Source organism: Dermacentor andersoni, chromosome 1 (genome assembly GCF_023375885.2).
Source record: "Dermacentor andersoni chromosome 1, qqDerAnde1_hic_scaffold, whole genome shotgun sequence".
NCBI classification, from domain to species: Eukaryota; Metazoa; Arthropoda; class Arachnida; order Ixodida; family Ixodidae; genus Dermacentor; species Dermacentor andersoni.
The window spans coordinates 383,455,426-383,481,738 of NC_092814.1; the positions used below are offsets into that span (position 1 = coordinate 383,455,426).

General features: G+C 45.3%; 1 protein-coding gene across 6 annotated transcripts in view; it reads left to right on the forward strand.

Annotated features, from left to right (window-relative positions):
- The window catches only part of LOC126518704 (putative phospholipase B-like 2), a 185,302-nt gene that overhangs the window by 13,607 nt on the left and 145,382 nt on the right, over nucleotides 1-26,313 (forward strand). For 4 of the 6 annotated variants that reach the window (XM_055064943.2, XM_055064945.2, XM_050168467.3 and 1 more), the window contains exons 2-3: nucleotides 6,527-6,733; nucleotides 13,501-13,747. In XM_055064943.2, the coding sequence (XP_054920918.1) occupies nucleotides 6,552-6,733; nucleotides 13,501-13,747 (429 nt within the window). In that variant the 5' untranslated portion in view covers nucleotides 6,527-6,551. The remainder of the gene's footprint in view (nucleotides 1-6,526; nucleotides 6,734-13,500; nucleotides 13,748-26,313) is intronic. The other 2 variants (XM_050168468.3, XM_055064944.2) reach the window with 1 other exon arrangement.

Genomic DNA, 26,313 nt, shown 5'->3' on the forward strand with positions numbered 1-26,313 from the left:
AAGAGAATATGCCCTGAACAGACACTTTCCTAAAGAGTCCAGGTTCCCGGCGAGGCTTGTTCTACTTATATTCAACAAGTGCTAAATATGTGCGATATAGTCAACTCTCGAATGGCTGAAGACGGTAAAGTTGGGCATTTGCTGAAAGGAGTAGCTGAAGACGTTTACAATTTCTTAATCAGCGAAGAAACTTTGAATTACGTGTCTGACGTCATTCGTCACTGCAGAACCTTTGAGACGCTGAAGATGAGACGGAGAACACCGAAGTTTGGTCGGTTGCCTAAATTCACAACGGTGAAGAGTGTGCATACGAGCTCACGTATTGACCTTCCGTCAACCATACGGCAGACTGTTCGGGTGCAGTTACTCCGCCAAGCGATACCCCGTCGCACACCCGGCCTCATTGCTGCGTACTCACCCCACGAGATGATAAAGACGGCTATTTCAACCGCGTGGCAATCGGCGGTTCATGCAGCGACTATTGAGTATAAGTCTACCTCACAGTCAAGAGGGACCAGCAACTATCAGGCACTTTATTACGGCCAATGCTCTCGCCGCACGAACTCCTCCCGGCGGCCGTTGCCTAGCCATGATGAGCGTGACCCATCTGCTGGCGACGCGGTCGACATCAACGTGCCTGACTTCATTTAGCAGCATCGAAATTTTGGGCCCTCTGCCGGTATGTTTCCAATGCGATGTTGTGGGCCGTATAACGCGGTTTTGCAATCGTTGCTGAACACAGTGCAATGGTCGATCCAGGTTGTCAACGGGGACCACATTTCCTGTGAGGACCCCTTTACTGTCGTACAGCACCTCTCGGTCAGCTGGCGCTCTTTCCGGCAATGATTACTGGCAGAAAATCTTGCGGAGCCACTCGCCGGCGTCTGACTAGAGTTTGACGCTACCAGAATCTTCTCGTACACCCTGTTTACCTCGAACTCCATTGCCACTTCGCCGCGCCTTCGCGAGCGGAAAACTAGCTACCGCGACTGATGTGGGTGATGTCGCTCGACACACACTGTCGACAGACAGGTCCCTGCAGTTTTTATGTCTAAGAAAAAAGCGCATGTACATGTTGGCGTTTCTACAATGGCTTTAGTGGATACAGCAACTGTACCTGTAATGAGCCTCGCTTTTGAAGCTTTCTTAGGGCTTGACGTTTCATTTCGGTGGGACCAGGCTGCCTCGTTTCAAGGAGTCAGGGGCGAGGTGTTGTGCCCTGTTCGTGTGTGGACTGCCGAAGTATGTTTCCATGGTGCTTTCCGGATTGACGTACGACGTGATTTTCAGCAGGGACTTTTTTGCGACATTGTGGTGCCGCCATCGACTGCCACACGGAGGCAGTTTTCGTCGATGGCCATGCTTCATGCGGGCTCTTGTAGCCGACGGGCAGTCAAGATGAACTTCGAGACTGTACAGGTATTGTTGTGCCTGTGTCGCCGCTCTGTGCGTGCCCGCTCTCTGTCTTTAACCACTTTAATCCACCATTATGCATGTGTTAAAGTGGAACACCTATATGTGCTATCTTGACGACGTTATTTTCGTACGAACATTCATTGAGCACGATACGCGCCTGGATATTGTATTACGCTGCATCAAAAACGCTGGCCTGGCCCCTAACTCGAAGAAATGTCAATTTGGTGACTGTAAAACCCTTATACTAGGTCACCTTGTTGACAAGGATGGTATTGGGCCTTATCCTCTCAAGGCGGCAGCTGTTGAGACATTCAGTGCACCGCCGTCAGTGAAGCAACTTCGTGGTTTTCCGGGTCATTGCTCTAATTTTCGCCGATTTATTCCTGGTTTTGCTGACGTTGCCTATCCTTTGACAAATATTCGGCATAGGTGTGTGTGTGCTAATATTCGAAACTTTCTATTAACGAATCGAACAGACTGCTATAGAATTTGGTCTTCGAATCAAATGTTCACTATTCGTAAATGTGAATATTTTTCGAATACCTTTCGAATATTTCAAAACGGGAACTGCACCATATTAAACATAAAATCGGTGCAAAAGTGCACCACATTTTCATTCCCGTGGGCATAGTATAGACATGAAACTTGTGTAATGGAGCATGCTACGTCACTTAGGTAGTTATACTTTACAGATTGCAAAACGATCATTCGCGCTCTCTGAAGAGCCCTCTGCATGCTAACGAGCTACTTGTTTGGTCCCAATGCTCTATTTGCGCTTTGAATAAGCAACGCTTCATAACGTACGACGTAATGCTAATTTTAAGAATACTAGGAGTAAACATTGCGCTAACGGCCAGTTTATTCAAAAGCTATTCGAAAACTATTCTATATTCTATTCTATTCTGTTCCCTTCTCGCACTATTCGAGTCGCGTTCGATTCAATCTCAAATCACTATTTGAAGACCCCTAATTCTGCCCCAAGACGCCCGGTTTGAGAGGATGTGTTCGTGCGATTCCGCATTTCGCCCGTTGAAATTCCTGCTAATATCCCGACCTATCCTCCTCCGCTTCAATCCCACAACGCCGACTGAAATGCAGATAGATGCTAGTGGCCTCCGTCTGGGTAACGTCATGGTCGAACGCTATCATGGGCGTCAGATCGTGATTGCTCATGCAAGCCACTCATTAAGCAAACCTAAATGCAATTACACGGTTAGAGAGCAAGAATGTCTCGCTGTAAACATTGCGGTTTAGCGATTTCGTTCTTGTACGGACGCCCATTCGTAGACGCTACTTACCACCATTCCCTCTTCTCGCTCATGAACCTGATCTACTCTTGCGGGTGCCTTGCGCGCTGGCCTCTTAGGTTACAGGAACGTAGGTTCAATGTTTCCTACAAGAGTGGCCGAAAACATGCTGACACAGATTGTTTTTCCTGGATGCCGCTGACCACAACGAAAGACAACGCAGACGATTTTGATCATCTAGTTGCCTCTGTGGCATTCGCTTTTCCTTATATCGATGTCTTCAAAGCCGAACAAAGGACACACACCGAATTGGAGCCACTCTTCACTACGGCCCATTCTATTGCAGCAAGCAGCTACTGTGCATGTGACAGGCACCTGTAAAAAAAGGGACTATACACTCAAGAACGGGTGCACGCTTCCTTCTAGTCCTGCCAGAGCGTCTCCGGCCGACAACGCTTCACGCTATACATGATAACTCTACCTACGGTGACTTAGACACAGTGCGGACTCTTTACCGCATTCAAGAATGCTATTTCTGGCTCCGAATACGAAATTCGTTCAAGTTGGAAGTGACCAGCTGAACGCGGTTCCATCATCGGAAACCTCTAAACACTGCCCCAGGTGGTCTTCATCAACTTGTGCGGGCTCCCAGCTTGGCTTCAGCAAGTTGAAATTGATCTGTTATGCCTTTTACATCAGTGTTCGAATATGAACCGCTGGATAATTGTCTGCAGCGACTACGTCACCCGCTACCTCGAGGCGGTGGTCATACCATCAGCCACTGTCACCGAAGTGTGGCTCTTCCCACTTGACTTTATTTTTCTGCGACATGGACCACCTTGTGGTATTTTAACCGACTGCGGGCCGCCAATTCACGCGGAAATCCTGGAAGAGCCCCTACGGTTATGTGACTCGTAGTTCAGGCACTCGACGCCGTATCATCCACAAACGTACGGCTTCACTGAGCGAACTAATCGAATGATCACCTTTACGCTTTCGATGTGAGTTGTGTCCAATCACAAGAAGTAGAATTTACCAAGTAAGTTTTACATTTTATTACTCACGCATAGAATGCCGCCAAACACGAGACCACCGACTACAGCCCGTTCTTCCTTTAATATGCTCGCTCTCTCCGGTATGCACTTGGCACTGTCCGCCCTTTTTACCACAATGGCAGCTGTGCGGTCGTGGACACACTACACCTCGCTGAACAGATTCGGCGACTTGCGCATCTGCGGACTTTGGCGTCGCAAAAAAATGCTAGAGCACGCCACGATGGACGACATGGGCCTGTTACTTAAAATCCCGATGTTATAGTTCGGATTTGGAGTCCCACAAGGAAGCGTGGTGAGCGCTAATAGCTAGTGGCAAACTAGGAAGGACCGTATGTTGCCCTTAGCAAGATCAGCTATGTGAAATATACCCTGGCGCGCATTACGAACTCTGGTAGACGCTCTGCTGGGACACAAGTCGCGCATGTTGCCAGGTTGAAATCATACACACTACGACAATCCAGTCGACTCGCCAGGTGGGCTATGCCTGCGAGCAAAGGTATGTTGCGACAAACTATGAAAAAGAGACGTAAAGTTCTGAAAGGAAAGAAAAGAGAAAAAAACAAAGGCTGTGCAGCGGCATACCTGCTTTTGGTAGCCGATTCAAAACCTAAATATTTTCCCCGTGCTCGAAACAATATGTTTCATTGGATGAAAAGCACTATGGCCAGAATACAGCATCATATCGCAAAGTTTGGGAAACATTTTTCCTTGAATCATTGAAGCTCTCACAATTGAAACCAACACCATGTATATATATCCCACAGAAAAGACAGCGTTGCAGCACATTATTATCTGTAAAGCATTTCAAGCTAGCGATTTTACTGCCTTGAGGGCGCCTAGAGCTTCTGTCACGGAGAGTGAACGAATATAACGTCACGTTTGATCGCGCGGCGCTTCGTACTTATCGTCATATGTGTTTCACTGGCCTAGCGCAACGTGAAACATGAGTAGTACGCTGTTTTATTTTTTAACTTTTTGCGCCCTAGAACTTCTTTCGAATTACATGTGACACGTTAAGCATCGAAGCATATCTAATTCATAACAAATTATGATGGGCTGTGAATCAATGTGTCGAAGGTACATAGGTTCATTCCGAGGCTCTGCCGACTCCACGGAAAAGAGAGAAGGTGGTAGGGTGAAGTTTTGTTAGTTTTTTTCAGTGAGTGCTCTAACCATGGAATAACTATCCATTGATTGTATGCAGTCAATTGCATTGTGGATTTGTATTATAAGAATTGAATCACTGTGTCGCAGCATCTTCACAACTAAATTATTCGCTGAAAGCGTTACGAGGAAGAAAACACAATACCTTCGCTATTATTTACAGAACGCGCCACATAGAACATACCGTCAAACACGCCAGTTCCTTGAACAAACTGGTCATGCATAGCAGTGCTCAGCACACCGAAATGAAATGAAGCAACGTGGATGTGTGCGATCAAGACGGGTGACCCAGAATTCCAAGTCATGCTGGCAGAACTGGCTAACCGCGTCGCGGCCACATGGCAACCACGCTGGCTCCTTATTTGCCCTAGCAATAAAGTTTACTTCTCTCTCTCTCTCTCTTGACTATGCATGTCACTTAATGTGCCCGAAGCTCAATATGGTGTCTTTCTTCCCTTGCTATCACTGTACGGAAGTTGTAATATAACGTGAAGCACGTAAATGCCTACGCCAGACTGAAGGGCATGTAGAAACCGTACGAACTTTCACGCATTTTGCTCAAAGGAAAACTACAAGTTCCTTGAAAATAACAGCGTTCATTCAAGTGCCCGAACTGTTTCACAATCTTCGAACATTCGCTTTCGTTCAGCTTCAAGTGTGCGTAATGCTGCGATGAAAACGCTGTTCCAAAAATTTATCTCTTGATTACTCACCTATATATTAAAGTAGAATAATAGATAAATCTGTTCGTGGACAATGCCTTCTTTGGTGCCGCGACTTAGCAATTTCGCAGGCGTCAGGTCAAACATCAAACGTAGTAGCGCCAAAAATTAGCCTAATATATTATGGCAACTAATCGCAAATCGGTGGACAGCCTCAAACAAAAAACAGACAAGGACGTGGGATAATTTCTTCTGCCCAATTCTGAATGCAACAGCCCCACTTGCGACGAACTCAAAAACCAAGGAACAGGCTAAGTTGACGCGTTTGTCGCAAGTGGCGCTGCTGCGTTTTACACCTCATTCCGCCAGCTGCACTCCGCGCACTCGCCGAATCGTTGTTTCGCCGTGGCTCAGCCCACTTCACCGATCAGTCACCTGCAGGGAACTATTTCACTGTTTGCGTCATCGCAGTGCGATCGAACATATAGAGCGACGGTACACCGCATGACACTACAGCGCCCAAACTCAACTTTATATACACGGTATAGAAGTGGAAGTGTTTTTGACAAACGTATTTATTTGTTTACTTGAAAAACTTGCAGCGCTGTGCAGGCGTGGTTGCAAGCGGAATATAGTAAGCATACAAATACATAAACGCCATGCGCATACAACATCATATGTTTGGAAGAAGGTAGTAAAAGCACAACATTCTTATTAAATAACATTATTTATAAATGGCAGCTTCACTGGGCATCAAGTGAGCAACTTCTGCGGAATCCTTGAAGACATTCTTACCTTCCCAGTGGCATAAGCGTTTTCTGTAAAGCTTCAAATTGTGCTGCAAAGCACTGAAACTGGCCTTTATTTTGGGAAGAAAGTTTACAAAGCCACAGTTACATCCGCTCATCAGGCAAGCGTACTTCATTTTTTTTTTACTGGGCGTTCAGCGTTACATTTCTGCTTTCCTTTTTTCTTTTTCCAGGCACATAGCGTCCAGCGGCTTTGCCATGATGCCCCTGTTCATATCGTTGCTCATTTTGCTGAATTCGTTTTCCTCCATGGCGGCTGACTTTCATGGTTGGATGCGCAAAGTCCGCGAAGATCCGCCTGTGTTCGAGATTGTCGGAGGGGAGCCGGAGGGAACTAGCCCTGTCTGGGGATCATTTGTAGACAAATACTCAAGTCAAGGGTATGCACATTAAAGCGTTCATTCATTCATTCATTCATTCATTCATTCATTCATTCATTCATTCATTCATTTATTCATTCATTTAAACTTCAGCACCTGCAGGAGTTGAAGTTTCGACAGCAAGCTTGGTTTCAAGCTGGCAGCTTGTGTTGCTCCAAATCAGGTGAAAGTTTGTAGGAGCCACCGAGATTGTGCGCGTGGACAGCATGTGCTCAATATTATTTCCAGTTTCCTGAGAAGTAAAGAAGCGGAGGATATTCTCATGACCCGCCGCGGTTGCTCAGTGGCTATGGTGTTAGGCTGCTGAGCACGAGGTCGCGGGATCGAATCCCGGCCACGGCGGCCGCATTTTGATGGGGGCGAAATGCGAAAACACCCGTGTACTTATATTTAGGTGCACGTTAAAGAACCCCAGGTGGTCAAAATTTCCGGAGTCCGCCACTACGGCGTGCCTCATAATCAGAAAGTGGTTTTGGCACGTAAAACCCCATAATAAAAAAAAAAAGAAAGATATTCTCATGGGACGATTGTAGCAAATATTTTCTCTGCAGTGGTATTGTGATCTTGCATTACAGCTGTGTGCAACGCTGGTGTCCGGCGATATAATGCAGTAAAGACACTGATGGCTATACGCGACCTTTCTTTATTATTTATTTCATATTTCTTGTGTGTTTTTGCATATTGCTTGCATCCGCATCAGAAGAAATTATTCATTTGCAAGTTATCGCTTTCTATATGTGTGTATACGCATACACTTGGCTTGTGGTTTTTGACCTATCCATCGTTAAAGCACACGTCTCTTTTTTTTTTATTAGTTGTATAGTAACTGAGCGGGAACACTTGGCCTCCTAGCTGTGTTGTGGGGGAATGGCTGAGGGAAAGGCTTGCAAGAATATTTTATCCAAAATTGTATGCCTTGTTGTAGAGGGGCTCTCAGTCCAGCATTGATTTCTATAAGCTAATATATGTAGTCGCAGTACCGGTGTACTTCTAAATAATGTACTTCTATTGAATATTCTTGTGTTAGGTATAGAAAAATGCAAGAGGTATTTTCATGCACAGAATTTCTTTTCATCACTGCTCATTCAGCACTGCTTCGACCATGTTGCTCAAACACGCATGGCTTGCTTTGCAGATTGGCTACGACTGTTCTTTACCACAATATCGTTCAAGTGATTCTTTTCTTGTGATTCTGCCACTCCCAAGCAATTGTGGACGTATTATGTCTATGCTTTCCGGTGACGTTGGTACCAACCCAGGCCCTGCCATAGATGAATTGCTGCAACTAATTTTAGAAAAGCAAACGCAAGTTGAAACTCGGCTTACCCATATCGAAGGCAAACTTGAAAACTTCTCTGAGCCATGGGTGAAAGTGGGAAATCTTGAGAGCGCAGTTCAGGGCAATGAATGCATAATTCAGCATCAGTAGCAATGATTAAACGAAATAAAAGATAGGTCACGAAGAAATAACCTGATTGTTTTCGGCGACCCCGAGAGCACCTCCGAAACGCAACAAGACGATAGAAACAAAGCCTTAAAAGACATATTCGTTGGGCGTCTTCGCGTGACATTATCGTCTGTGGAAAGGATTCACAGAATCGGTCAAAAGCAGGGCGGTCGACTAAGAACAGTAGTCATAAGGCTATGCGATTACAGGGAGAAGGTAGCCATCTTTAGAAACTGTAACAAATTGAAAGGAACCAAGATAAGTGTGTCTGACGATTTCTCGAGGGAAACATTTGAGAAAAAGAAATTGCTCTGGCATTCCGCTAAGGGCGATAAGGGAGGTGGTGTGAAGATGAAGCTTCTTCGTAATAAGTAATACATCGATGATGCAGTCTACGCATGAAATCTTCGCATCAGAATCGAAAACAGTGCAAAAAGTGCTCTGTCTTGCACTAACTGACGTCAGGAGACAGATTTCACGCTGTCACATGTGAATGCACAAAGTGTCCTGAACGAAATTGCCTAACTGGGAAGCTTGACACTAACACGAGCCTGATTTGCTTGCGGTAACAGAAACTTGGCTACAACATGTTAATAATGATTCGGATGTTTTTCCAAGTTCGTGCACTGTAATGCGATATGATAGAGCAACGAGAGGCGGAGGCGTAGTAATATTAATAAGGAAATCATTGAGATATATGCAGCTACCCTACATTGATTGAACGGGAAACATGCGGTGCAAATTATTTATAAATGAGACTGCCTTAATTGTTGGTGTTATTTACAGAGCCCCAGGAAGTCCCAGCCATTTCTTTGAAAAACTTGATGATTACTTAGTTCAAGTTACTAACACTAGGTGGAGGTTCACTAGGTGGTGGTATTACTGGAGAAATTCATTTGCCTGGGTTTGATTGGGATTCACGCTTTTCAGGAATTTGCAACAGAAAAGCGGCTCAGTATATGCTAGCTATTATGCTCAAGTATGACTTAATTCAAGCAGTCAATCAAACAACACGAATACAAGGCCTATCCCAGGCGATACTAGATCTGTTATTTTTGTCTCAAGACACTTTTCACTGCGAAATTAACGTAACAAATGAAATTTCAGTTCACAAGCTAGTCGTAGCTACTTTAGGTATTAGTGATAAGTGCTTACAAGGAAACTAAATAGTTTACCTGCACAACTTCAGTAACGCAGATGACACTTCAATAATCGACCGCTTGGATTTGGCCTATGATGCTATGCCAGATACAAATGATGTAGATGCTCTGTGGAACCACTTCACGACAGTGTAAGGGAATTTTTATCACTTTTTGTGCCACTGAAGGTGAAGCACTCGCAGATATCTAATCCCTGGATAACCCGCAACTTGATACACTTAATGCGGTGACTACGACATGCCCAGCCGAAAATCCCAATAAATCCTGAGATGGTTGGTAATATTAGTAGCAATGTTGCAGAAGAATTCAACGCATATAAAAGGCACTTTCTATATCGAACATTGACCGAGTATATGAAAAGTTCGCCTCAGAAGTTCTGGATATATTTGTCAGGTTCCAAATTAGTGATAAGAGGAGTTAATATAAACGGAGCCACATGTAACGATTCCGCCTTAGTTGCCTAAGAATTCAATAATTACTTGAGCTCAGTATTTACTCGACAGTCAATGCTCTGCTTCTAAAGGCGTGCAACAGACAGAGTATCAACTGCATTGTTATCAAGACAGAGGGCATTTTGTCTTTGTTGTTACAATTATACACCAAGAAGTCATTGGGTCCTGATATGTTACGTAATTAATTTTGAAGACGATACTGTGAATGGGTCTCGCATTTTCTCCTAAGAATTTTTAACGCATCACTGTGAGAAGGAACAGTGCCGGGTGACTGGCTGATGGCAAAAGTTGTGCCTGTATTAAAATCAGGAGATAAACTGACGGTTGCTTATTATCGCCCAATCTCGATCACATACAGCACGTGTAATATATTGGAACAGATAATTTGAAAACAATTGGTCCAGTATATTGAAAACAACTATCTTTTCTACGCGAAGCAACATGGTTTTTGGAAACGCTTGTCAGCGGTTACCCAACTTTCTCAAACAATCCACACCTTCACCACTGCAATTATTTGTAGAGAACAAATTGATATAATTGGAATATACTTGTCAAAAGCATTTGACACGGTTTTTCATGTCAAACTTATTGAAAAGATGCGAGAGCTTGGTGTTGATTTGGAGATAACAAACTTGGTTGAAGCGCATTTGCCCAACAGGCACCAGTTTGTAGAGATTTCCGGTGCACGCTCACTTACGTTGCCTGTGACGTCCGGAGTACCACAGGGACCTATTGGTCTTGGGACCTATTTTGTTTCGGCTATATATTACTGCTATTGCAAAAAAAATTTCATTCGTCTGTTGATGTAAGACTGTTCGCGGACGGCTGTGGGCTATTTACTCGGGTGAAAAGTGTCACTGACAAGGTCTTGCTAAATGATTCCTTGATATCTGTTGAGGAGTCGCGTGAAAAATGGGATATGAAAAATAATTTTCGTAAAGCCGCATGTATGTCTGTATCAAATATGAAACTGGTGTTTGCATATCAATTCAAAAGTAAAACAGTTAGGTTGGCTTGTCAGTTCAAATATCTCGGTGTTTCAATTACTTCGAATTTAAATTGGAACAAACACATTGAAAATATTTGTGGTACAGCTGAACGCAAGCTCGGCACATTAAGGCGAAAATTAAGAGACAAGCCTGAAACAAGGCTGATGGTTTATAGAACAATAGTGTGTCCAACCTTAGAGCATGCTAGCATAACCTGGGATCCGCAAAGTCAAAAGCAAGCTGATGAGTTGGACGGATCCAACAGTTAGCAGCCAGGTTTATTTACTCATGTTACCATATGACTCAGTAAGTGACCGCGTTACTCCACAGGGCTAACCTCTAAAAACTGTCGACACGTAGACAGATTGCACGTTTGAAATTGTTGTACCATCTGTATAATAAAACACTAAATTTATATCCTAGTTTGTATTTGCGCACTCGGGGAGGATTGTCAACGCGTAATAATCAGCCTTATGGCATTTTACCGTACACTACAAGAGCAGATGCGTTCCAGATTTCTTTTCTGCCACGTACAATTTCCCAATAAAATAAACTCGATTGTGGTGTTTTTGTGGACTGCAAATCACCTGAAACTTTTCAGCGAAGTTTAGAGCTGCTTGCTTTATATATAGCATTTATAATGTTATCCCCACTCCTGTAACAGCCCGCGAGGGCTAACAATATTATAAATAATAATAATAAATAAGACTAATAATCAGGCAGTTGCGTCGACTCATGAACAAGAAAGGTGGTATCGGCTCGAACCATCCCAAACTGCCCGTTACTATCCACATTCTTCACAATACTTGTAAACCTAACGTCAAAACATTGCCCGTATATTGCGAAATGTGTCGCAAGACTACTTTCCCTATGGTCTGAAATGTTACCACGTTTCGGAGCATTTATGAACAAAATGACCTACTACCGGATTTCAGTGTCCAGATTGCCTGCTGTAGTGGGCATTGAACGGGTGGCAGTTATTTTATATCGTGATGGCCGGAAATCTTCGGACGTTCACGCTATGACGAAGCACAAGGCATAAACCGCGTAGAAAGATTTTGCACGCAGAAAACTCCACATAGAGAATACAAGTTACAACACGCCATGGCTCATAAATCAATCAGTCAATGAGTCAATCTTTATTATTTCTCATAGTTGTGCACCAACCCGTCCTTATACAAGTGAAATCCCATAATCCCTTCAAATTTTGTAGCAGGTGTCTGTTAGTTGGGCATTCATTATTGATATTAAACAGCGCACTTGTGTCTGGTACCATGTCGCAGAGACGTTCTTGATCTGAAAGCAATAGCTCCACATCAATATCAGCGCAGATTACAACTGTACACGTCAGATTTGTACCTTTGCCAAAAGGCTTCCCGAAGGGTGCGCATGTGCTGCTTTACAAGGTAGGCACTGGAGCAGTACTGACGGACGGTGTTCTTGTAAAATGGCGTGCCTAAAAACCAAGAAGTGGACGCCCACCAAATATAGAAGCAGCTGATGGCGAGGAAACTTCAACACCGGCCGTCTTCAGCAGAGCCCACCCTGCTGGCATCGATAATAATGACCTGCAAGGTCAAAGAAGCACAGCACTTGGACCCTTGTATCCCGTTTTTAGAAGACTAGACTACAGCCAGGGATGACACATAAACAAGAGACGTTCCACTCGTTGTGTGTGTTTGAGCGTTTGGCTCTCGTGGACCGTCGAATGTGAAGTTTTGTGTGTGTGTGTGTGTGTGTCCATCAAATAATCGATATAAACGTATCCATCAGGAAGTACGAGGGCTCTCGAAAAATTGCAGATAAATAGGGAGCAATGAGTGACTCCCTTTTAAAGGAGTTGCCAAAGCTCTATTGTGCTCAAAATATGTAAATGCTGGCGTATACCATGAAGCACGAGTTCAATGCAGTAACAGCACTTAACCTGCATCAAGCACTACATTGTCTCCTTACAGCATTTTTTCGTACGATAATCGATTTATACATTTTTCCGAACATAACTAACCGTACACGACCACTGTCAACTATAGGTGGCATAACCGCTAAATTGAGCGGCCGTGTACTGCGAAGGTGAAGAAGAGAATATCTGAGAATTCCAGAGAAGCATGCGCTTTCGTTAACTAAGTAAAAAGTAGACCCCATTAAATTGGTTCCCCACTGTGTTTAATAAGCTATCGTATATTGAATTATACATAGGATGCCAGAAAAAGCAAGGTCAGCATTGGTATAAGTTGTCGCATGTCCTCTTTGCTGATGCTCTTTTGTTCGCCGGGGTCCGCACCATAGTATATCATGTACACGCACGGCTAGGCAACATCCACTAAAGAATACCAAACGCAACAGTGATACCATTGTTACTTTTTCGTAATCGCGGTTACAATAGCGGCATGGTGCTTCCTTCCCGCGCAAAGCTGTTGACGCATAGTCCAGTTTACAGTATTTAATTCCTGTCACGTATTTCATTTCGTGGGAATAGTGAGCCCCACTTAGCCTTACGTCCCTTCCTGCTAACCATTTCCACATGTAGGCCTCAAAGCACCATTTAAATATATTGGAATATATTGGAGGAACACGAGTTGCACCTATCGAGATTCAGCTAGCCAGCCGAATATCGTCTTCCTGCTTCACCCGTCTTGGATGCCCCACATACTGTTGAGGCGTATAGCCGCTGCGCCCTTAAGAATGTCACAATATTATTCTCTCTTTTGATTTTCTGCAGCTACGGTTTTCTTGAGTTGTACACCAACGAAAGCTACTCAGACCGCGAACAAGCATTCAGCGCGGGCATCTTCGAAGGCTATGCAACGGCAGACAGAGCGCTGATGCACTACGACAACTTATGGAAGCAGTACTGTGCTCATCAAGCCGACGGCTGCGTCAAGCTGTTCCAGTTCGTAGGTGCTACGCTGAACTTCATGCAGCAGCAGGTCACAGAGCTAGCGGAAAAGGACCCCTACTGGCACCAGGTAAATGGCAATTTGATTGTTTGCTTTTCTGTGTGTATCCTAAGAACCCAGTTCACGCGAAATATCTTACATTTATTAATTTTCTAACACAGTTAAAATCATATTTTTCTTTAGTATGCCCTTATTGTAATGAAGCCAGTCAGCGAGCGTTGCCGCCAGAAGCATAAAATCAACAGGAATACACGAAGTTGGAAGCCGTTTATCTTTGGAGGAAATGAAAACAGGTTAGAGCCCTCCTTCAGGCGTTATAGTTATCCACAACAAAAATTTCGATTGCCTTCTTCAACGACTATAGTTTTTGTGAGGGAAAGTGTTCTGTGCAGTCGCTTTGCTTCTTTCACAGCTACCATGGGTTCTTCGGAACTTAATGACGGGACCGGCAAAGGCCTCTGTTCTAAGAGCTGGGCTAATCGCGTTGTCATATTTCGCCAATGCCTCCATTCATAAAAACGACATGAGCCCGTTCTCCACTGAACTTATCCTTATGTGGATTGGTCACGCCAGTACAAGGCATGGTCTGCAAAAGAAATGATTATATGTCAAGAGGACAAGAGTACATCATGGAAGACGACGACCCTGCTGCTAGCCTGTCTGAGTAGCTCTGCCTACATTTATCGTTATTTTCGTTATTTTCTGGTAATATTACTGGTCAGAACGGTTCAAGACGTTTGTCGACTCGAAAAGGTACCTTCCGTATCGGAGACCGACGGGTGCTGCGCCACCCGCCGCCTCACAAGGTGCTAGAAGGAACCAAGCTGGCACCGACGAGCACCCCGCCATGACCTCCCAAGGGCTGACACCGGGTCAGAAACGCCAGCTGGTTTGTACAAGCCAGCCTGACTGCAAGCGACAAGACACTGGTGAATCTGAAGACGAGTCAACTATCATCGAGGACGACAACGTGGCGAACCCTTCAGACCTAGACATGGACGAGGGTGGTTTCCGAATTGTGCGCCATCGTAAAGACAGTGCGGAGGGCATTCCAGTGTTAATCACTGCAACATCCGAAAGAGATGATTTAAGGCAAGTAAACCCTATTGTCCTGTATTCTGAGCTTGAAACGATTCTCGGTGGAGCACCAGTGAAGAGCCACTTCACAGCACAGGGAGCATTGCTCTTAGATGTAGAGACAGAAGGACAAGCCAACGTCCTTCTAGAGAACAAGAATATCGGCGGCACTAGTCATATCTGCCCGTGTCCCACATAGTTATATGAAAAACACGTGCTTTGTTAGAGGAGTCCCTAAATGGTACTAGGATGAAGAGCTGCTCACCTACCGGGGACCTCAGGGAGTATTCCATGCAAGAAGAATCATCCGTAGGGTCCAAACCTCGTCATCTGAATGGGAGTCAAGGCGCACTAACTCGGTGTTTCTCACATTTGCTCCAAATTCTGAACGCCCGGAGAAGATCAACCTTGGGTTCACCAGACACGAGCTTGTCGACTACGTGGAGACACCACCACGCTATTTTAAGTGTCAGCGCTTCGGACATATCGCTAAGTACTGTCGTGGGGAACAGAGGTGCAAGCGCTGTGGGGGACCTCATGACTTTGAGACGTGTGCAAGTAAAGACAACTTTGTGTGTGCAAATTGCAGCGGTGACCATCCTGCTAGCTACGGTCGATGGCCTGCGCGGACAGCTGCTCAGCGAAGAAATAAGTTGTTTGTTCTGGGTCCAAAGAGCGCAAGCACACCAACGAACACGAAGAAGACGTCCAGAGCACCACAACTAACTGGTTTGGAAACAGAGTACGCATCTCATTTCCCGCGTCTCACACCGATAAACGAAGTTATTGAGCCAACGCAAACGGTCTCAGCGGCTGAGAAACCTGTTCGAAAACAGTCCGAAAAACGCACCTATGCGGCCGCAGTAAACCAACCTCAAGTACCACTTGGCAACAGTCAGCAGGAAAACTGCCAGCATGTGATACGCGCTTTGTTCACGGCACTACGTTTCCACGTCGCGAAGATTCCTGCTAGTTCAACGAAGGATATGCTGGAAGCAGTGCTGGCTCTTGAGTCAGTAATACTCTGCTCTACTTCCGCATACGCTCAGTAGCATAATGGCAATGTCTCGCCCACTTGGTCCATTCCGTCGTCCAAAAGTGCCCTTAATAATGCAATGGAACTGCGCCGGTATTCTACAGCGTCTTTCTGAACTCAGCCTTTTCCTTCGAGACATACCTATACCAATTCTAGCCCTCTCGGAGGCCGGTCTCCCAAATGGAAGGACGATCCCAGGGTACATCAGACATGGAAATCTGAGTATACCATCATTTGCAAATGGAAGTGCGATGATATACATCAGGCTAGAAATACCTCACGTCACCTTACCAGTGCAAGACTTTGTTCTACGTTCTTGGAAGTCGCCGCTGTGCAAGTGTGCCTAGGAAAACGAAAACTCAGTGTGGTGTCGGTGTATATAAGTCCGCGCAGGAAGGTCTCCATGGAGGCATTCATAAAGGACCTTTGCATTCGTTGCCCCTCCCCTATAATAATCTGTGGCGACTTTAACGCACATCATACGCTTTGGGGAGATAAGACTGCAGATTCCCGAGGCAAGGAACATGTCACAGCCGCGGATGCTGCTGACTTATGTATCGCGAACGATGGCAAACCGACTTTCTTCAGACCACCAGATTCATGGAGTGCCATAGACCTCGTGATCCATTCTACAGATCTTGTCGTATCGTCAACAGCGGCCCCAGACAGGATGGGCAGTGACCACTTTCCGATCTTCACCAACATCACCGGATTTCACACTGCTGGGCGACAATTCTGTGCTGTGACCCGCTGGGACACATACAGAGAAGTGTTGGACGGCAGCGGCAGCGGTGGCGGTGGCACGTTGCTGCACAGGAGTGCTCAGACAACTGTTTTTGAATTTTACAGTTCCTTCGCTGCTGTCCGTCTGCAAGAATTTCCGTATCAAGCGCGATCTGCATTCTGCTGGCTTCGTTGACGCACCGTGTGTGGCTGCCTACGTGCTGTCATCACGTGAAGATACGCCCCTTCCTTCTGGCTATAAAGCTGCGCAAGTCGTCGAGAGCCTTCACACATCGGGCAGCGGCAGCGGTGGCGGTGGCACGTTGCTGCACAGGAGTGCTCAGACAACTGTTTTTGAATTTTACAGTTCCTTCGCTGCTGTCCGTCTGCAAAAATTTCCGTATCAAGCGCGATCTGCATTCTGCTGGCTTCGTTGACGCACCGTGTGTGGCTGCCTACGTGCTGTCATCACGTGAAGATACGCCCCTTCCTTCTGGCTATAAAGCTGCGCAAGTCGTCGAGAGCCTTCACACATCGGGCAGCGGCAGCGGTGGCGGTGGCACGTTGCTGCACAGGAGTGCTCAGACAACTGTTTTTGAATTTTACAGTTCCTTCGCTGCTGTCCGTCTGCAAGAATTTCCGTATCAAGCGCGATCTGCATTCTGCTGGCTTCGTTGACGCACCGTGTGTGGCTGCCTACGTGCTGTCATCACGTGAAGATACGCCCCTTCCTTCTGGCTATAAAGCTGCGCAAGTCGTCGAGAGCCTTCACACATCGGGCAGCGGCAGCGGTGGCGGTGGCACGTTGCTGCACAGGAGTGCTCAGACAACTGTTTTTGAATTTTACAGGTTAGTTGTCTTTTCTTACTGTTGTTAAGCTGCCAGTGCATACTGCCGCCACTGCTGCCACTGCTGCCCATGGTCTAGTGTCTTGCTTGCAATGTCATCTGAAAATTTTGATCCTTGTTCTGCATGCTACGAAGATATTATAGATGGTGAAGAATTTATGACTTGTGCAGATTGCTGTCAAAGGCTTCATATAGGGAAGTGTGCAGGGGTTGGGGAGCGGAGTTTCAAAGCAAAAAATGCTGAATTAAGAAAAGCCTTGAAATGCTTGACATGTCGATCTTCGGCGTCTCGCAGTCAGGATAGCAGCAGTGATGCATCTTCTGCTGTCCTATGCAAACGGCTTGCTGAGATTAGTAAGTCATCGGTAAATCTCACGGCCAAAGTAGATGATCTGACATCTTTGAAGGAAACCGTTTCAAGCATTGAAAAGTCTGTACAACATATGTCTGACACGTATGACAAATTGCTCGAAGTATCTAATAGGCATGACAAGGAAATCGAGCTCCTGCGTAAGAGAGTTGACGACATTGAGGCAAACCAGGACGGGCAGCAAATTCGAAAACTGCGTCAGGAATTGAACGACCTGAGCCAGTACAGTAGGCGGCAAAACATGGAAATACATGGAATGCCTGTGACAGATGGTGAAGATTTACTGAGCAAAGTAAACAGCCTTGCTGTGAAGCTTGACTTGTCCACACTTGTAGCAAATGACATTGAAGGGCTACACCGCCTTCCATCTCAACCAGACAAGGTGCCTGTGGTTTTGATCCGTTTTGCCAACCGATCCACAAAAACAGACTGGATTTCAAAGCGCAAAGAATGCGAAGATGACATTCGATTCTTTGATAACCTGACGGCTTCTAGCAGGAATTTACTGTGGCTCGCTAAAATGAAGGCTAAGGAAATGAAGTACGCTTTCGTCTGGTCAAAGGAAGGAAAGATCTACGCTCGAAAGCAACCTGGTGCACGAGCCATCAGGATCGCTTGTGAGGAGGACATTGATAAGATGGTTTAATCACTGTTGCTGCGAGACTGCGCAGTACACCTGCTCAACAATGGCTTATTTTACTGCCGAGTCATTCACCGACTTTCTAAAGGATGGTGATTACAATCCTCGCAACACACTATCTCTTTACCACTTGAACTGTCAAAGCCTAAAAAATAAATCAGAAGAAGTAGAAGCTGAATTAACTAAACTGAACTTTAATTTTGACCTTATTGCCTTCACTGAAACATGGTTTACCTCAAATGCAGATGTCAGCGAGTTTCCTGGTTATAAACCCATTTCAGTATTTCGAGATGGAAAGCGTGGTGGTGGTGTATCTTTATATGTGCAAAATTATTTGTGCTTTGAGGTCTTGTCGGATTATTGAATTGTTTGTACTGATTTTGAAACTGTCTGCATTGCTTTTCATAGAGTTGCTATTATGGTTGTGTATCGCCCCCCTCAAGGAAATTCTGACAATTTTTTTCGTTTCATTGATTGTTTTCTGAAGTTTGCTAACCAAAACAACTGGCGTATCATTGTGCTAGGTGACTTCAATATTAACTTTTTGGAGGATAACGCTCTGAAGATTAACTTAAATGAAATAATGCTGTCTAATGGTTGTGACAATACTATTAAATTGCCTACTCGCATATCCTTGCACTCTGAAACATTAATTGATTTGCGCTTCACTAATTTCCCACCTCAGAGTTGCATATCCGGTGTTTTTTCTTCTGGAATTAGTGATCACTTGCCTTTCTTTTCACTTTTTCCTGATACGACCAAATTGAATAAACGCGTTCACGCTCGTAGAGTTAATGATGAAACGAGCATCTCCAGATTTTGTCACTCGTTGTCTACAATTAATTGGGTAGATGTATATGGTGAAATAGACTCGTCCCGTGCTTATGATATATTTATTCAGAAGCTGCTTGAATGCTATTACGCTGCGTTCCCAACTCAAACTATAAAAAAACATAGAAAGGCTAGAAAAGAATGGATGACAGGAGCACTTTTGAAACAAATTAAAGAAAAGAACAAAATGTTCTCTCGTTTTTTGGAAACGCGATGCCCGGATGATTTAGTTAAGTTTAAGAAGTTTCGAAATAAATTAAACTCAGATCTAAAGAAAGCTAAATCTTTTTTCTATATAAATAAGTTTTCGTCAATCTTACACAATCCTAAATTACTTTGGCAAGGTATTAACGTTATTATAGGGAACAGGAAGAATTGTCTTCCCTCTGAGCTGAAAGTCAATGGGGTGAATTATGCTGGAGTTTCACTTGCCAATATGCTGAATGAACACTTATTAGTTGCCGGAGCATACCTACCCTCTGCTAGCTGTCATTCAACTCGGTCTGTTGACTCATACTTACCCTCTTGCAGTACTGAATCTATATTTTTGTCCCCTACTTCAGTGGATGAAGTTATTTCGATCATTAATTCATTCAGGAACACCTGCTCACCTGGAGATGACGAAGTTGCTGCTTTTCCTATCAAATGTGCTGTAAATATTATTGCTGGCCCTCTTACGCATATCTGTAACAGAATGCTTCTTTCTGGTGTATTCCCTAGCAAATTAAAAGTCGCGCGCGTTACCGTTTTATTCAAAGGAGGCAACAAAAATGACCCAAATAATTACCGTCCTATTTCGGTATTGCCTCTGTTTTCGAAGTTAGCTGAGCGTATACTCTATAGGCGACTAAACAATTTCTTACAAGCTAAACATCTTATCTGCCCCCAACAGTCTGGCTTTCAGGCCGGTAAATCAACAGAATCTGCTCTGTTAGATATTAAAAACTCTATAATTAACAATTTTGAAACTAAGCTTTTTTCTGTTGGAATTTTTCTCGACCTGCGCAAAGCTTTCGATTCTGTGCAACATACAATACTGCTCCATAAATTAAAGACTTACGGGATCCGTGGAGTGGCAAATTCACTTTTGGAAAGTTATCTAACTGCACGGAAACAGTACATTCAGATTCATGATGTAAAATCCAGTTTTGGTATGATAAAATTCGGTGTCCCTCAGGGTTCAATTCTGGGACCACTTTTATTTATTCTCTATATTAATGAAATTGTAAACATTCCATTAACTCCTAATATCATGATGTATGCCGACGATACTAATGTCTTTTTTTTCCGGCTCCAGTCTCCAAGTACTTGAACACCAATGTAATACCTGGCTTGAGGAGTTAGCGGTTTGGCTCTATGTTAATCAACTTCAATTAAACGTAAACAAAACAAAGTTTATGCTCTTTCATCCAAAAAACAAACCATTAGATCATCACATCAAACTATTTTTTAATGACTTAAACATCGAGCAAGTTCATAGTTGCCGGTTCCTTGGTGTGTTTTTTCGTAGCGATTTGGGTTGGAGTGATCACATAAACTACATTAGACTAAAAATGGCCAGATCTATTTATGTTATTTATCGTGTTAGACATCTCCTCCCACTACAAGTTAAAAAACAGTTATATTTTGCCCTTGTTCAGTCTCACCTGGTGTATTGCAACCTAGTGTGGGGTACATGCAACAAAACTGATTCACACAAATTGCTTTCTCTCCAGAAAAGAGCTCTACGTTTATTAAGTTCAAGTTCATCTGTTGAAGCTAATCTTTTCGAAACATTTCATGTTCGCAATTTCTTTCATTTATACTATTTTAGTTTGGCTCTTCACATTTTTTATAAAGTCAAACATGACTTTAACTCTTTTTCTAATACTTATAATTCAAGAAACGTTGCGTATGGTCTACGTTCCGTTGCCCTATCTACTGCAAGACCCAGAACAAATTATGGTAAACAAACAACCGATTATCAAATTATAACATTGTGTAATGCCTACCAGTATCTTACTCAGATTGCTTTAGAAAGTTATAGTGTGTCTGTATTTAAGAAAAAACTGACGATTCTTTCCCCCCCCCCCCCGGTTAAATTTCAGCTAATTCTGTATACTTATTTTTTTTTTTGAATGTGCATATTATGAAATGTTTTGTTTATTGTTAATGGATATTTATTATTGTCTATCATTAACTATTTTCTATTGTGATCATGTTTGCTCATTGTTTTTCTTTTGTCCATTCGGCCCCCGTTTCCATGATGTGTGATCGGGGTTTAGGCCTTGTCAGGAGGTATGCTTGGTCTACCTCCTTTAGCCTCACCTCGAGGGCATATTGTATTGTATATAATATGGCCAAATAAACATACTACTACTACTAGCCGTTCGCAGATATGCTGCGGAGCAAAAGAGTGGCTACCTCAGTGTTGAAACTGCCAGATCATTTCCCTACTCCTGATTTGAAACTAAAGAACCTCTGCGCAGCGCGTAGGAGAGCGGAGCGAAAACTAATGAGAAAAACGGGAAATTCATCTGCGAAAACTGAATACAACAGGATAAACGCTGCCATCCGTCGTCACACAAAAAGGTTAAGAAGACTTCAATGGGCTGCTTTCTGCGAGAGTTTATCGGCGTTTATTCCCATGACAAGGATATGGGGAGTAATGAATAGCCTATCCGGAAAGATTCGCCTGCACAGGCCATTCGAAGCACTTGCTTTAAAGCAAGGAAAAGATTTGCAAACCCTTGCAGAAGATTTTGCAGACGTATACACATCTGGCAGATCAGCAGGAGTATCGAACCCTCTGTTGTCTGAAACATCCCATACCATGGATACGCCGTTCACCTTTCGTGAGTTGGATTTGGCGCTTAGCAAATTAAGAAGACGCTGTGCTGTGGGTCCCGATTCGATCAACAATCAGATGCTGACAAATCTGCCATATGAGCGAAAACGAGCACTTCTGGACATATTTAATCACGTCTGGAGCACAGAAGAGATCCCAGAAGCGTGGAAGACAGCATGGATGGTGCCAGTGCTCAAGTCCGGAAAGGATCCTGCAAACCTCACCTCATACCGGCCAGTATCGCTAACATCATGCGTATCAAAGTTGATGGAAAGACTAATATGTACGAGGTTAACATGGTATCTTGAGCAAGGAAATAGACTGCCATCATGTATGACCGGATTTCGTCCACGGTTGAGTGCCCAGGACAGTGTCTTGGATCTACTAAGCCATATCGAGCACCATCGCGTAGACGGCCTTTCCACACTCGCCATCTTTAAGGACGTTGCCAAGGCATACGACTGTGTGCTTCATGCAGGCATCATCAACGGACTCCGAGCCATGGGTGTCTCGGGAAATGCTCTTCGATTCGTCCGTGAATTTCTCAGTGATCGATGTGTCCAAGTTAAGCTCGGAAGTATAATGAGTGACAAGCGACGAATTTCCCTCGGCGTCCCACAAGGAAGTGTCCTATCCCCCTTGCTTTTTAACGTTGCCATGGCCAGCCTTCCAGATGCCCTGAAAGTAGGTCGGATGGCAGTTAAAATGTCCATCTACGCAGATGACATCTGCATTTGGATCTCGGGGTACCAACGCAAACGTTTGGCCCGGATAGCCCAGGCCGCAATCTCCACTATCGATCGCCACTTATCGACGCTTGGCCTATCTTTATCAGCAGAAAAATCAGCCTTCATGCTTTTCCCGGGAGTGAGACGCAAGTCAACACGTCTGACGCTGAATAGGCATTCAATTCTTCGTGCAACTCATGTTCGATTCCTGGGCGTCACCATCGACAACAAGCTACTATGGCGTGGTGCGGTCGAAAGTGTGGTGGCTGCATCAGTGCAAAGAATCAACGCACTTCGTCGATTGGCAGGTGTAAGTTGGGGAAACAATCCTATATCCATGCTTAAACTGAACGCTGCACTGATAACAAGCCGCATTCTCTATCAGCTCCCTCTGATATCACCGTCATCGGGTCAATTCGAGCGCTTGGAGGCAGTGCACAGAAAGGGACTTCGCTTGGCGATGGGAGTTCCCACGGCGGCTTCAAACAAGAAAGTCACTAATGAGGCAGAGTCTCTTCCACTCCGCCTCTTGGCATCTCAGGCCTTGCTGACGCAGCTATTAAGGCTGGGCGAGTCACGCGCAGGCACGGCGCTTCTCCGGCGGCTAAGAGCAAGAACTCGCTCACATTTCCATGCGGCGCTGAACACCTTCCGATTTTTAGGATTGGAATGACCCAAACGAAGTCGCATTGACCCGCCATGGTCTTTTCCGGACGTTACCTGCAGCCTCAATGCACCCCACCTACCGATGAAACGCACCATTTCAACTGCCGAAGCCAAGTTCATTGTGCTGGACCACTTGAGCACTGTGTTTCAAAGCCATCTACAAGTGTACACAGACGGTTCGGTGTGCGCACAAACAGATAGCTGTGCAGCGGCATTCTGCATACCATCCCTTGATGTGTCATGGTCTGGCCGACTGGATCGCGTAGTTTCCTCTACAACAGTAGAAAGCGCCGCAATCACCGCGGCTTTGCGGAAACTACGGGCCTCTTCTGCACGAGATGTCGTGGTGCTGACGGATTCTAGAGAAATTTACAAGGCAGTCTCTGGCACTGATCGAAGACCTAACGAGAGAAGGATTTAACATAAGGTTTCAGTGGATTCCATCACACGGAGGAATTGATGGAAACGAGGAAGCTGATGCCCTTGCACGCCTAGCGCTGCCATGTGTCCCAAAAGTGAAAGCTCCAAAAGCTTTTCGAAACCCTAAGGGTGCAATCCGCCTGCACTTTAGAGAGTTGCACAAGAATCCACACGAATCCTGTGTGACTCATGGATTTACACGCGAACAAGCGACGCTTTTATACCGAATCAGGACCGACTCCGCGTACACCCCAGCTTGGTTATTCAAGACTGGGCTTCGCGCTTCCCCACTCTGTATTTTCTGTGGTGACATTGGCGACATCGAACATTTCATTTGGCTATGCCCGCAGTTTGACACAGAAAGAAAAGCGATGGACGACAACCTACAAAAAAGCGGTCTCACGCACAGGACGTTTGAAGACGTTGTTTTCCCCGGAGGGCCCGCGGCATTCAGGAAGAGAGCGCAACGACTGCTGATGGCCTTCCTGCGAGACACGGGGCTCATCGACACCTGGTGACACACCCCTGATCTCAACTCGAAGGAGGATCAGGCGGAACAATTGCCGGCTATGTATGCCAGGCTAACCCCGCCTGCTTCAACATCACCACCACCACCACCACCACCAAGAGTACATCATCGCGAACTGCATTTAGCAAAAATATTCACTTGTACATGCATCAAATAGAAGGATACGACTGAAGTGGCACTGGGGCCGCAAAGGATAGTTTCTTTTATTTATTTATAAAATACTGCCAGCTGCCCATTAGCGGCTAAGGAAGGAGTGGGTACAAGTGGAAAGTCGAGCAAAAGCCAACATACACTACTAGTGGTAGCATAAAGTTGCCAAATGAATACTGTCCATGACACAGAGCAAACAACGTTGACAGAAGTTCAACAACACTTGGCAATTCACCAATGAGGGCAGCCTTTATACTATATGGATAGTAAGCAAGTATACTGCTTTCATTATTTTTCTTTTTTGTTTGACCACTTCAACAAATCGAAGGTGGTACACATCTCAACTATACGTCCTTCCTGTTTGATTACTTACACAATTGGATAATATTGTTGCGATGCAGAACAGGACGTGCAGACAAGAGACGATGACGAAGAAATGTTGTGGTTGCTGGGCCAATGTGATCGCCTTGTTCTAGTGTCAGCTCGTGCCTTCAGCGTTCGCCTTGCATAAACAAAATTCGTGCTTGTCTCCGCCTGGCAACATTTCGGGTGCTGGGTACCAGCGCGTAGCTCCGTAGCAGTCGCCGCGTGAGCCCTGACACGATTATCGACAGCCAAAGCGCCACAATGACCGACCGCCCACCTCCAGTGCCGCAGACTCTGACCTCCGTCGTGTTGTCCCAGCCGAGAGACACAGGTACCTTCAATGGCATTGATGGTACGAACGTTGAAGACTGCAGTTCCTGGTATGAGCGTGTAAGCGAAAATAATCGGGGAGACGCAAGACTATGCTAGCGAATGTGATATTCTACTTCCGAGACACAGCGCAAGCATTGTACGGGACACACGAGCAAGAGATAACGAGATGGCACTTCTGCAAGTAGAAGCTTTCAGACCTCTTTGGAAAGCCCTTTGGCCGTTAGCTAGCAGCGAAGAAGGAGCTATGGACTCGTGCTCAAACGTCAACAGAATCTTACCTGGTATATAAACAACACGTCCTCGCGCTCCGTCGTAAAGCTGACAAAGACACGAACGAGACCGGCAAGATTGGCCACATCCTGAAGGACATAGCAGATGACGCAATTCGCCTGCTTTTCTGCAAGAACAATGATTCGGTGGACGCGATCATCAAAGAGTGTCGCAATTTCGAACTGATAAAGAGTGGCCGCATTACGCATCACTTCGACAGGCTACCAAATACAGATTCGACATCTTCGTGTGTAGGAACAGCCACATGGACCTCGTCTGTCTTGACAAGAAAATTTGACGCGGCAAATCCGTCGCGAGCTCGAAGCCATGCCTCCCGCCACTCCTCGTGAGCCAACACATGTTCTCTCTCGCTTATATTGGCCTCGAGCTCCACCACTGGAAAAGCTGGCGCCACCATCGGCGTGACGAGCTAGGAGGGATCACGTGGACATAGCGGCCGCGTCGGCTGCTTCGGGCGCGCCGAAGCGAGCTGAAAACGAGTTTAATTCGTTTAATTCCCTCGTACGCTGCGGTCCTCATTTAGTGGCAAAATTTTCCCGCTTCGAGTGTCTCCTTTACAACGCTTGAAAGCACTACAATAGGTAGTGGCTGCCTTTGAAGGCGCGCAACATGGTAGGCTACTGCTCGGTGCCGCAGGGCCAGACGCACGTAACGGAGGCCGGTGTCAGCCTTATTCACACGTAGCCACAGGACAAGAAGCTGCGTGAAGCTTGGCTCGCGAAACATAAAGCCGGCAAACAGTCATCGGCTACAACTCGGGTATGCAGCAAGCACAGACGCGAGGAAGATTTCTGCTACAG